We start from the raw sequence: 13863 nt of genomic DNA on the forward strand, positions 1-13863 counted from the left end.
AGATCCAAGTCCAGTGTAGACTGAGAGTTGGGTGGTTGATTGGATATAATGAAGTCACCAGAACCTTACCTGGGCCGATTCCAGATGGCCCCCTGCCTCGCGAAACGTCGCGCGTCGTCGCGCGTCGTCGCGCGTCGTCGCGCAGAAAACGCGAAATATCGCGTTTTCTCGCGCGAGTTTTGCGCGACCGCGCAAAACTCGCACGAGAAAATGCGATATTTCGCGTTTTCTGCGCGACGTTTTGCGAGGCGGGGGGCCATCTGGAATCGGCCCTGGTGTTACAGAAAGGACAGCGGTCACATTTTTTTAAAAAGTATGCTGTGTGTTTAACATGAATCTCTCCGTGTCTTCAGGCATTTTGGAACACAGGGACAAGCCTTTCTCCCCAGTAAAGTACTTCACACAGGCGGACATCAACCATGGCAAGATTTTGTACCGCCCACCCACTGCAGCTCCACATATGAGAGAGATGATGGAGTTCTCCTTTGCTGGTAAGAAACAGAGAGAGTGCAGGCTTGCCAGGGCTGGCCCAAGGATATTGGTGTCCTGGGCTAGAGTGCCCAAGTTGCTCCCTCCCCGTGCTGTAGGGACATGGAAAAGCAGAGCCCACCCTCCACATGCCCTGTGCTGGGTCACAGTGCAAAGCTGCTGCTAGCCCTCCTCGTCTCCTGGCAGTGGGGTGTGTTACCCACTGTCCCTGCCTGGTATAGCAGGAATCCATTGCCCACCTCCTTGATCCCCACCCCCTGTTACTACAACAGTCAGGAGAGAAGGAGGAAGAGGTCAGCCTTGGCCCCTGATGGAAGAAGGGAAGGAAGGGAAGGAAGGGCAGGGGTGCCTCGAGGGCAGACCCTAATACCATGACTGGGTGGCCAAGCAATAGAGGTGGCCAGCGTGGTTGGCACCCCTTCGCTTCTAACTCGCCTAGGGCCGCCAAGCAGATGGGCTGCTCCCTGCTTCATGCTAATTCCACGCTTCTGAAACTGACTTCAAAAGCCTCACTAAAACTACAGCATTGTGCATGTACCTCCAGTGCCTTTAAAAAAATGGGAAAAGGTACTTCGGGAGCGGATAGTACGTGGCAGAGAAGTTATGGAGGGGGAAAGGAGCTTCCACTGCCTTTCGACTCTAAACCGATCTTTAAACAGCTTTCTTTCCTCATTGCTGTGGCTCAGTGGAAGAGCCTGTGGTTTGCATGCACGTTCGATTTCTGGCATCTCCAGTTAAAAGGACCAGGCAGTAAGTGATGCAAAAGACCAGCCTGGCCGCCGGCTGCACCTGGCCTGCGGAGCAACTGAACAGGAGGCTGCTTGCTCAGCTGCCCCACACTGCCGCTGCCGCCAGCATGCGCTTCTAGCCATCGCTGGTGGCAGCTCCGTGGTGCACACCCCTGCCCCCGGGCCGGTGCCCCTCCGGCGCCTTAGTGCCCTGAGGTGGCTGCCGGGCTGTCCTCAATGGGCGTGCTGGCCCTGTTGATTGCCTTCCTTCATTGTAGCGGCAGCAGACATTTTAGGGAGATCTTAATCATGGATGTCCTGTTTGATCTAGTTTGATCCCAAAAGCACCAGTAGAGACCAGTGGGTTGAGTTCTGAATTCATACATTTATATATTCAAAAATTCCTGCTGTTCTGTGAATCAGCAGTGTTTTTAGCCGAGATCTGGCAATTGTTGTGAGAATAAAACAATATGAAGATGTGTTGTGACCTTGTCCTTCGAGCACAGCTATACTGTAAAAAAGATCACCTTGGAAAAAAGGTTTGGACAGTCAGTATCGCATGAAACAAACCTAGGAGTGGCCCTATGTTTGGTGACGGAGCAGACACTTTGTGTAAATATGCTGAGTATGAAATATTGGGCCACAGGCACGTTATGCTCCCATGCCCCTTTGTTAGGCTGAAAACCCTCCCATCTGCAGTCCAATCAACTCATTATCCTTCTTCTCCCTGTGATCTATGGCATTGCTGATGATATACGCAGCCTCTCGTTTGTTGGACGCCGTGTTCCAAGGCAATGAAATCTAAAAGCAATTATATCACTAAATCACTGGATTTTACCAGGACATAAATATCAGCTCATGAAATTCCCTGGCGTACGATCAAATAATTTGTACATTAAGGCATTACTCCCTTGGGTATATGACAATGCAAACAGCTGCCATTTTTTACAAGTATGAAGCGAATGAAAAAAAACCCACCCAAAATCGGTTCTCCCAACAAAGCTGGGAAATAAGAAAATGGCTTTCGTTGGCAATTTACCGATGAGGAAAAATGAGAACAGCTGGCAGTAAATATGCAGGGACCAATCCGCTGGGAAATCCATTTATGCAAGCTGTGTTGAAATTAAGTTTATTAATGGGGACCCGAAGTGGCTTACAACATTCTTCCTTTCTGCATTTTATCCTCACAAAACCTCTGTGACGTAGGGTTAGGTTGAAAGTATGTGACTGGTCCAAGGTCACCCAGCAAGCTTGCACGGTGACCTTGGTCACCAGGTGGGCCTGGAGTTCTGGAATTGCAGCTGATCTCCAGACTAGGGAGTTCAGTTCCCTCAGAGAAAATGGCAGCTTTGGAGGGTGGCGTGACATCCCTACCGAGGTCCCTCCCTTACCCAAACTTTGCCATCCTTGGGGTCCGCCTCCAAATCTCCAGGAATTTCCCGACCCGAAGCTGGCAACCCTAGTCTGAAGGCCTGAGTCTTTCTTGCAGGAGCCTACTGGGAAGGCAGTCTGTTCCAAAGGACTCGTTCAACCAAGATATTCCTGCATTGACCTCAAGAGGTTGCAAAACCTTCCAACCCTCTCCCCATATCAGTCGTGTTTTCAGCCTAGCTAACTTCTTGCAATGTTTGTGAGGATAAATTGATATGAAGATGAGTTGTGACCTTGCCCTTTAATCAAGCTCTACAGTAAAGAAGATCACCTTGGAAGAAAAGTTTGGACAATCAGTATCAGTACGAAACAAACACAGGCTTGGCCCCACGTTTGGTGATGGAGCAGACACTTGGATTTAAGACCAGTGCCTCGGTTTACATCAGGATCGTGACGCTTAACTTGTAGGTGGATCAAGCTGGTTAATAATGTACTTCTCCCACATGCTGAAACCAGCCACGTTCTCTTTGTCTTTTTGTTCCTTCCAGGTCTTCCAGAATCCATCAGCTTCCGTTTTACAGGTATATGGATCACTTCTCTGTTGTTTGTTGTCCAAAACGTGTGCTTTTATTTTGTTGCACCTGCTCCCTTCCTTCACCCCCAGGTCAGAAGTGGTGGTAGACCACCACTGTGGTGGTAGACCACAGCCTGTGACACCCAAACGGTTGCACAGTACACCGTGTCATTTGAAGTGAGAAAGCAGCTAGGGCGTGGGAAATGTGATGCTTAAGGCTCCTTTCCCCTAGAAATCTTCTCCCTCTATTATTTCCCCCCCACCCACCCAATATAGGTGTGTAAAAGGAGGAGGAAGTGTTGTAGTTGAAAAGGGCAGGCATGAGGATAGCTAAGGGCCCTTTTTTCATCTCCCCCCCCCATAAAAAGCAATCTCTTCCTCTGTTATTTTGCAGCTGTAAGGGGAGGGCCTTATGTTCAAGGACAGACTCATACAGGGCTTTTTTTCAGCTGGAACACTGTGGAACGGCGTTCTGGCACCTCTTGAAAATGGTCACATGGCCGGTGGCCCCGCCCCCTGATCTCCAGACAGAGGGGAGTTGAGATTGCCCTCTGCGCCGCTGCACAGAGGGCAGTCTAAACTCCCCTCTGTCTGAAGATCAGGGGGCGGGGCCACCAGCCACGTGACCATTTTCGCCGAGGGCAATTTAAACTTTAAAAAACTCCCCCCCTTGTTCCAGCTGACCCCAAGTGATGTCATTTTGTGGTCCTGAGTTCCACCACCTCTTTTCCCAGAAGAAAAGCCCTGGACTCAAATTGTACCCTAGTTTCCAAACAGTTGTCATTCCTCTTGCAAGTAGAGGCTGGAGCAGCTTTTTGGAAAATGGTTGGTCCTTATACACGACCTATGGTTTAAACGATTTCTCCTAGTGTCTGATGGCGAGCATACGACTCCTGAAATGGTGTTTACCATCCACTTGTTCTCTGCTGGGGAGAAGCCTCCATCATTCCAGATCACGGCGCCAGTGCTAGAGGTCAGCCAAGGTGGCAGAGCTACCATTGGTAAGAAGCAGCCACTCAAGTCTTATCAGATCCAGTGTATGGTCCATTTGTAGTTTATGCACATGGCAGTTCACTCAGGACAGGAGTCCCCAACAGGGTGCCTGCAAGCACTATGGCGACTGCCATCACCTTTCCTGATGTCCACCAAGTGCTTTCAGGTAGTGGTTTGGAGCCAGGTGGGGCATCTGCCCAGCAGGGTTTCAGATTGACCACTGGAGATCTGATTGTCCGTGCAGATTAAAAACATCCTGTTAAACTATGTTAAGGCGGGTAGCCGTGTTGGTCTGCAGAAGAACAGCAGGATTCAAGTCCAGGGGAACCTAAAAAACCAACAAGATTTTCAGGGTATAAGCTTTTGAGACTCAAAGCTCTCTTCAGATATGTTTTGAAAGCTCATGCCCTGGAAATCTTGTTGGTCCCTAGGGTGCCACTGGACTCAAATCCTGCTATCCTCTTAAACAGCTTCTGCCTAAAATATTGAAGAGTTGCTATTATAGTTATGCATAACCTCACTCCCTGACATTTTCTGGTTAGCTCTGCTTTCTTTGGCAGCCGTTTTATGGTTGCACCCACCTTGGCTCACAACTCCAAAGGTGCTTGCAGGGTCAGAAAGTTGGGGACTCGTGATTTAGGACCTGTCCACATACTATGGGGTAGCTAAGCTGGAGGGATTAGATTCAGCAGAGACCCAGGTCTGGAAACCTAGTTCCCCACCTCTGTCTTAATAGCAGCAGAAGAAAGGCATAATTTGGGAGCAAGAAGTTGCAGATGGAACAGTATAACCTCTCACACTTGCTGCGTCTTCCCTGCTCCCTCCTTTCCAGCTGTGGCAAAAATAACACTTAAAGCATCCCTCCCCTCTCAACTATGCCCTCTGTTGCTTTCAGATGTTTAGTGGAGACTAAAGATGGGCACGGAACAAAAAAACCGAAACGCTTGGTTTGTGGTTCGTCAGTTTCCACGGAACACGGAACACAAACTTACCCGATTTCTGAACCGGTTCGAGGTTCAGGGTTCGGGGTGGGGGGGCAGGATGGTCCCCTTCATGCCCAGAGAGCCCAAACTCACAGGGAGTTTTCAGGAGGCTCTCCTCCAGCCACCCTCCAAGTTTCATGAAGATTGCCGTATGGATCTCCGAGTTATAGAGCCCCAAAACTGGTGACCCACAGAAAAGAAAAGAGGCTTTTCAGCCCCCTTTCCAGCAGCCAGAAGTGCAGGCCAAAGATCCAAGTTCCAATCCCAGTCCCAACACCACAGCCAGGGCTGGCTCCAGCCAGCATACTAACCAATGCTGTCCCTGCTTATCTTTTGAGATCTGACAAGATCAGGCTCACCTGGGCTATCCAGGTCAGGGTATATTAGGCCTTCAGTAACCTGTTTACAAATTGTAACCTGTCCTGCTTTCTGACATTGGGGTAGATGGAAAATCCAGCTAAATAAGCATTGTCTTTCCCTCCTCTGCGTTTGGATGATTCAGGGATACAGCTGGCTGTCCGTGATGCGCACACAACTCCCCAAGACCTCTTCTTTGAGTTAGTGGATCCTCCACACCATGGAGTTCTCCTCAAGTACAGTACTGGATTTCCCAACCACATGAGCACTGGTGAGCTGGGCAGAAGCCTCAAGGTTGTTTCATACATGATTTCCCACCCACCCCCCATATACTGAGATTTGTCTCCCTGTAGGGGTAACCACGGCTGTTTCCACACTACTCACCTTCATCCGGCACGCTGCGGAACATCGCGAAAAAAACATGGAAGATAGCGTCTTCTCGCGCGATTTTCGCATGATGTCGCGATCCGGAACACTGCGGAACGTCGCGGAAAAAACGCAGAAGAGAGCATCTTCTCACACGAGTTTTGTGCGATGTCGCGCAAAACTCGCACAAGAAGACGCTATCTTCCGCGTTTTTTTCACGATGTTCCGCAGCATTCCGGATGAAGGTGAGCAGTGTGGAAACGGCCCATGTGAAGTGCTTGTGTGTTTATTTTGCTGTGGGTGCATTCATTGGTTGGGTGCATACATTGGTTGGGTGCAGCAGCTTCACGGAGGCCCATGTATTTGTCACAAAACAAATGTTTGTGCCACAGTTCAAATGTGACACTGTACACTCGTTTTCCTGCATGGAGACAATTTGTGAAAGAAAAATCACTGAGTGTTAGAGGAGAATTTCAGAGTGGAGGGCCGTAAATCTTCAGGTGCCTTCAGAGGGCCTGAGCGTGCTTCAAATGCAGACAGATCCCAACAACAAACAGTTATGAGTCAAATGCTCCATCTTCTTTTTTAAGGTGGTGAAGCTTTGGGTGGCTCTTCCTTTCTGGATTCCCTTGCTTCTTACCCCAAATCACAGTAGCATTGGCTGCAGCCATTAATAGTTTCTGTTTATTAATCTAGCTATCCCTCTCCATATCACTGTTTCCGATCCCTGTTTTGCAGAGCTCCTAGTAACAAACTGTGCAGAATTTGCTTCTCATTATGATCTTGAAACGGTTTTCTTCCTCATAAATTTTTTGTCAAGATTTCCTTCTCACCCAGTGCTGGCTGGGAGTTGAAAACTGCGTTCTTAACGTTCTTTCCAAGTTTGCTTCAGACGGGCATGCTTAGAATTCATACCTGCTCACTTCCACAAAGCAAAGCCAGAGCTTCGGCAGTTATTTGCCCGTCAGGCTTTTGTGGGCTTTGGAAGCATACTTTGCCCCCCTCCCCCCATTTATTTCTCTACACATTTATGGAGCATGCTGTTTCATTTTAAACCTTGAACAAAATCTGTGCTGTAGCATTACATCCAGGTGCAATATGGCAAGTTTAGGATGTATACTTAGACACGTTTCTAAGTTTAGTAAATGGGACTCGTGCATTACTTTAATGGTAATGGCTTGGCATTAAAAGACAACGCCTGATTTCAACGTTTCTTTCTGAGAAGGCGATACCTTCACATATGAGGAAATCACCGGGAATGCTTTGCAGTATATCCATGATGGCTCATCAGCAGCAGAGGACGGTATGGAAATTTCAGTGACTGACGGAATGACGACAGCAACAGCTGTGTTAAAAGTGAAAGTGGTGTTGATGGACAGCGATGGACCACAATTGGCTCCTGGCTGCTCGCTAACTGTCACGGTCGCTAGTAAAAGCTCTGTGATCATCACTCGGTCCCACCTTGCTTATGTGGTAAGCATATCATACACTTATCTGTCTTACTTTCTAGCCTCAGGAAGCTTTTGAAAGTGGCCTTAAACATTCTCTGTTTCAAGGGGCACCCTGCTCCAAGCCAGGGCCGGATCTAGGGTTGCCGGCGCCCAGGGCAACCCTAGTCTGATCCCTTGTGTGTGCGCTCCCAGCGCTGTGTGATGACATCATAGAAGTGATGTCATCACGCAGGGCGGAGTGTGCTGCCCGCGTGGTACGCCGGCGAAAGGCAGCGTGCAGGGCTGGGAAGCCGCCCACGCCGTTCGCCTCCCTGCAGGACAGGGGGCGGCCAGCCACCCCCTGTCCTGCGGGGCAGGCAAATGGTGCGGGCAGCCTCACAGCCCCGCATGCTGCCTTTTGCCTGCCCTGCAGGACAGGAGGCGCGCGGCAAGCTGGCCGCCCCCTGTCCTGTGGAGCAGGCGAAAGGCAGCGCGGGGGACTGGGAGGCGGCCCATGCTGCTGCCCGCATGCTCCCGGCAGCTGCTCCTGGCGCTCCCTCCCTCGCGGCGCCGGAGGCAGACTACCCCCCCCCCGCCCCCCCTCGATCCAGCCCTGCTCCAAGCCAGCAGGGTGAACTAATGTCATAGCTTTCCCCACAGTTTTTGTTGGGTGCATGCATGCATGGAATCCCTAGTGGAAACTGGGAGAAATTCTTGAAGTTACATTTTCCTTCTTGTATTGAGGAATGTAAGAGGAGAACCAGCCGCAATGTGGCTGAAGCCGGTAACTATGCAACTTTGCAATGTGTTCAGATGGAAGCGTCTCTTACAAAACTCCTGGCCCATCTCTGGAAGTCAATCTTGCAGTTCCATCCAATCACAAATTAATTTCCTTATGTGTATTCTGTTAGGAGGAAGGAAGGCAGCATGGTCTAGCCCGAGCTCATCAAATCTCGGAAGCTAAGCAGAGTCAGTGTTTGGATGGGGGACCACCAAGGAAGACTCTGCAAAGGAAGGCACTGGCAAACCTCCTCTGCCTCTTGCTTGCCTTGGCAGCCCTAGCAGGGGTTGCCATACGTCAGTTGTGACTTGATGGCACTTCACACATACATTGCGTTCAGAAGACAATGCAGTCTCAGAAATGCCCCACATGTCACATAGGGTGACACAGAACAGCTTCTGCAAGATCTACTGGATATCCCAAGGCAAAGGAAAGGTAGAGAAGGGAGAAGAGACAGCAGAGGAAAACTACAGCCAGCCAAGCGACCCTTTATTCATTGAAATACAAGGAAAAGACTTGATTCGGAAGGTCTTTTCGGATTCAGATACTATCACAGGCCTGAGTACGGTCTGTGCCCCGCATTCAGTGTCATTAGAAGGCAGTCAGCCTGTTGGTACCAAGCACAGGTGAGAGCAGAAAACAAGCAGGAGTTGAGCCCTAGATCTTGAGCAGGATGCAGGCGCCATGGATAAAGATGAAGTCAATCCATGAAAGGGTCAGATCTACGACAGTGAGCAAGTAACAGAAGACCAGAGGCAGAAGGTAAAATCCAGATAGCACGAGAGCCAGAGAGAAAGGGGCACTCAAATCAAGCAAAGTTTTGCTACCTTTTGCTACTCACTGTGACACTGAGAGATCTCTGTCTTTTGGTGCTACACCTCTGAAGATGCCAGCCACAGCTGCTGGCGAAACGTCAGGAACTACAATGCCAAGACCACGGCAATACAGCCCGGAAAACCCCCAACAACCATCGTTCTCTGGCCGTGAAAGCCTTCGACAATACATTTTGCTACCTTTTCTTTTCTGGCTTTCTAGCCCTCTATTCAAGATTCCCCTGAAAGCCTTGCGCATGCAGGATGGGGGGTCTCATGACCTCCGCTGAGCACAGAGCTCCCTCTTGATGAAAGGCACGCATGCAGACTGGCATATAGGTGGAGACTTCTGAACGTCATGTCCAAGGCAGTGAGTGACACCAAGACAGTGCCCTTGTTTTGGAATGAGGGGCAAGTGCTGAGCTCAGGGCATTCCATTGTCAGTGGAAAAGGAGTTCGCCCTGGACTCCATCTGAGCAGGAAGACGTGATGCTATAGCATGGAGATGGCATCTTTGAGCCCACTGAGTGGGCTAAAAAAGTAAAAATAAAGCCCAGAGCTCAGTCTGCAGACTTACCATTCCTCTGCTGGTGGTGGGGATGCTTTACGCTGCTGTTCAGCTGACTGGTAGGGGGGAAATGGAAGGAAATGGGGAGGGGATGTCAGCAACATCCTGACACACTAATGTTGCTCCCCGTGTACCCAGAAATGACATCAGCGAGTTGCCAGGGGAAGCTGGGAATGCTCTGGTATTTGGGCAGATCTCTATGGTTAAACCACAGAGTTTTGGCCAAATACCAGAGAGTGCCTGGTGTCCCTCGATGACATGCTGATGTCACTTCCAGACACATGGGAGTGATGTCACTGGTGTGTGGCCCCAGGCTATCAGCTTGCCAGGCTACCAGTGGCTACAGATTACCAGTGGTGCAAATGGCTAGGAAATGGAGCTTGGCTACCAGGATCTCTGGTACAAAATCTACCTCACCCCCTGGCTCCTTGCTTATAAACACTGGGATGTCACATGACTTGCTGTGGCCTACCTGGTATTCAAACGGCTCATGGAGATTTGGCTTGTTCTTCTCACCATTCCTTCCTTTAAGCACTGCTCAGGGCCAATGCCTCAGCTGCCTTGCTGTCTTCCAAGATCTGAGTCTGAGCCCTCCTGCCTCTCGCCCCCCTCCTGTGCCCTGGCTGAAGAAACAGCTTGTGCCAAAGGTGTGAAGGGTGGTGTCTCTTCCTGCTACCTGAGGCCCGTGTCTGTGACTCCTGCACAGGTGGAAACTTGGCCTGTTCACTTGGGCGTTTCGAGGAGCAGTTAGCAAAATCCAGGCACGTTGCCTGGGCTCTCAGTTAGCGTTTTATTACACACAGACGAAAGGGAATCTGGGGCCACGCGTAAATGTGCGAATGAGACCTCTGTAACATAAACTACTGACGTCCTTCTGAACGGTCTTTCTTGGCAAAAGCTTTATAGCCTTTTCTAGTGTGTCCTGCCTACAGCTGCCAAAAAAAGAGAGAAGGGGGGAATAATGGGTTCTTTCTTTTGCACCAGGTGTTTTGGACCATGCAGGTTACATTGAGGTAGAGGTGAAGTGTGGAAGGTGCCATGAAAATTAAGCTAATCCGAGAGTCAGGTGCTACTAAGCCTCTTTACTGGCCCACCATGTAGGCAACAGGAGAGCATGTTCAGCTGTGTGGGGAACCGACTGACCTTTATATGCCTAGAATGATGCAGGTTTCATTCTAGAGATAATCCGAGCAAGATTGTTTAAAATTCTCCAACTTGCCTGTGCAGAAAAATTAAGTGGGTTTCTGAACTCCTTCAAAAACACAGTGGTTTTGCACCGTTTTGTAAATCTTAAAATTATATCCTTCTTGGCTTAGGAGGGCATAACTTTGCTCAGGATGGCTCTGTTAATTTCTAAAAAGATGGGGGTCAGGACACAAGCTTCACCTTGGAAATGTTGCTCCACCAATGCCAGCTGGCTGTGACTGCTAAGTGAAAGAAAAGGCACTTTAGACATGTTCAGAGGTACTCATTGATTAGTGTGGCTCACATTATTGGGGCTGGGCATCGAAATATGATATCTGAGACTTAGTCCAAATTAAATCAGACTTGCTTACCTTCATGGCCAGGCCCGTGTCCTTGGATAAGAATTAAATGTCATTTCTCATTAGCATCTTTGGTAAAGTTTGCTCATTCTTTCCCTGTATAGTCTCGTTTTCCTTTCAATATAAGGTGTAGTTGGGCTCACTTACTTGAGTGATCTGAGGGGCAGGCACTTCGGATGTGGCATTCTTGTGCCGTTTCAGGACCTGTTCTCACATTATGGAGTGCTGGGAATTGCCATTTCCCCATCTCCCCTCTCGTACTGCTGTGGTAACCCACGCCAGCAACAAAAAGCCACATCAAGATGCAGGCGTGGCTTTCATGTGATTGCTCTCATGTCATTTCTCACCTTCTGTGTGTTTTCTATATTTTTGCACTGCTAGAGAATAGTGGGATGGACACGGGGGGGGGGGGGAGCAGCAATTCTGTTACTTCTGTAGTATGGGAATATGTGGGAGGTATAGGTTGTGCGGATTAAGCCTACGGAGGTGTGAGCTGTGGAGCATTCTCTGATGGACGGTGACTTAGACTTGATCTTCCGGACCTCTTCAGCTCTATGATTTTGCATAAATCCACGTGGCAGTATCAGAGACTGAACCTTGGAAGCATTTTGAAGATTTATTTTTGTATTCCTGTGAAACAGAGTGCGGGGAAAAAAGGATGAACGGTGCATGTAGTCATTCCCAACCATCTTGTTTTTATACCACCACCTTCTTGCAATATTCCTACTCTCATCCTAGGGCTGCCAACTCCAGATTAAGAAATCCCTGGAAATTTTCAGGGTGGTGTGGGATGGTGGGGGTTTGGGGAGGGGAGGGAGCTCAGCAGAGTATAAAGCCATCCGGTCTACTTTCTGTTTTCTCCAGAACAACTAATTTCTGTCTCCTGGAGAGCACATGTAATTCCCGGAGATCTCCAGCCCCCACCTGGATGATGGCAACCCTACCATATCCTGTTTTGGACCTCAAGGTTTTAAACAACAAACTAAAAAGGGCTCACAGCTGCCACATTCAGGACGTTAGGGGAAAACCCTGTATGATTTTGAAGGTGACAGAATAATCTACAACGTTCTTAGGGTCTCCTAAGAATTACAAGTATAGAATTATTAATCCTGTCATATTAAAATAAATCCTAATGGATTAATCAGAAGTGTTTAATGGATCAAGTAATGATTTACAGCTGCATGAATTTCCATATCTATAAAACAATAGTTCTGAAGAAAAGAAGCATTCTTTGTTTTAGATGATGCACCCATATGTCATGTTAGCCATTATTTCAGAGGAGCCATGCCATCCCATGGTGGAGAGGAGGAATGTCTCTTCCCAGTAGATGCCAACTAGTCATTGATTGGTAGATAATTGTGTTAAAAACTGAGCTTGTCATCTGAGGTCCTATTCCACCTTCCTCCATTTTTTGGAAGTGAGATGAGTAGAAGACAGGAGCGGGGACTTTCCAATTGTGGCACCCCAGCTTTGGAATGCCTGCCTGGAATGCCCAGCCTGGAATGCTAACCCGTTGCCAGATTTGCTCTCTTTCCAGTGTGTGTTGAGGCTTGTTTAGTCTCCCAAACATATAGGCAAGCATTCTTCCTCTTCCCCCTTTGTATTATGGTTTTTGTTTTCAAGTCTACTGCTTTTATTGCTGTTGTTGAAACATAGCTTTTAATGTTTCTTGCTATGACTGATTCTCTGCTGTTTTAATTTTTTTAATTGAACAATAGTTTATTGTGATGATTTTAATTGTTTTAATATGTTGTTGGCCACTCCAGGAAACAGATTTTTTCCCCTGGTTGAGGGGTGGGATAGAAATGTTCAAATAGATAAATAAGTGAAATTTGGAAACAAAATTTGCTACCAGATTAAACAGAGGCAGCTTTTCCTTCAATGGCAAGCTTTTAAATCATTTCTTCTAACTGATTAGAGAGCTGAATGTTGCAGCCTCAGAAGTTTCCACTAGTACCACAGAACTGCCTCAAATTTTGTATTTTGGCCTTGCGTGACTGGGAATTCCACCACTGTACATCTTTCAAGGCCTCAGTCAGCACTAAAATCTAGGATCTTCTTCCCTTCCACTTGTTCCCTTTTAGCCATCAGTCTCGCTACATGAGAAATCTTACACAGGGATACTAAAGTGTAGGGAGACGCAATGATCGCTGGGAAGTGTAGTTTTAAAAGATAGAGCCCAAGGCTCTGTCAATTTCACATCTCTCTGGAAGGCCAGTGGAGATTGCTCCTTAGAGGGTTTGTTAATTTCAATTTTGCTTCCCCAAAGGGGAGGTGACATTGACAGAGATGAAGATGAAATTAGCAAACCTTCTGAGGAGAGATCTCCACTGGCTCTGTCTTTTAAAACTACCCTCATGTAGAGAGGTGAAATTGACAGAGCCTTGAGGTCTGTCATTTTAAACTACGCTTCCTGGCAAACATTGCATCTCCCTCAGCTTGAGTGTCCCATGTAAGATGTCTCATGTAGACAGGCTCCATGTTAGCCAATTATTTCCTCTGTTAATCCTGCTGTTTTTGGATCTCATTTTTCTCCTCAGGATAATAATTCCCCTGATTCCAAGATAAGGGTTCAGTTAATTTCGCTTCCCATGTATGGTACCCTTTGGCGAGTGACTCCAGGACAGCATCCTGAGGCGTTTTCTGAAGTTTATAATTTCACAATGGAAGACATCAATAACCAAAGAATCAGGTAATCTGAAAGAAATTCTAAGGCTTTCTGACAACCCGTAGCCTTTCCGTTCAAAGCCATTCGGAAATCCACAATGCCATCTACAGGGGACAACATGTATTTACAGTGCAATCCTAAAAAAGAGTTGCTCTAGTCTAAGCCCATTGAAATCATTGGACGTAGACTGGAGTAACTC

General features: G+C 48.1%; 1 protein-coding gene across 1 annotated transcript in view; it reads left to right on the plus strand.

Moving 5' to 3' along the window:
* The window catches only part of FRAS1 (Fraser extracellular matrix complex subunit 1), a 217964-nt gene that overhangs the window by 136373 nt on the left and 67728 nt on the right, over window positions 1-13863 (plus strand). The window contains exons 28-33 of the mRNA XM_054990228.1: window positions 354-491; window positions 3137-3169; window positions 4032-4163; window positions 5641-5766; window positions 7087-7334; window positions 13537-13688. Coding sequence (XP_054846203.1) covers window positions 354-491; window positions 3137-3169; window positions 4032-4163; window positions 5641-5766; window positions 7087-7334; window positions 13537-13688 — 829 coding nt within the window. The remainder of the gene's footprint in view (window positions 1-353; window positions 492-3136; window positions 3170-4031; window positions 4164-5640; window positions 5767-7086; window positions 7335-13536; window positions 13689-13863) is intronic.

This window comes from Eublepharis macularius, chromosome 10, assembly GCF_028583425.1.
Source record: "Eublepharis macularius isolate TG4126 chromosome 10, MPM_Emac_v1.0, whole genome shotgun sequence".
NCBI lineage: Eukaryota > Metazoa > Chordata > Lepidosauria > Squamata > Eublepharidae > Eublepharis > Eublepharis macularius.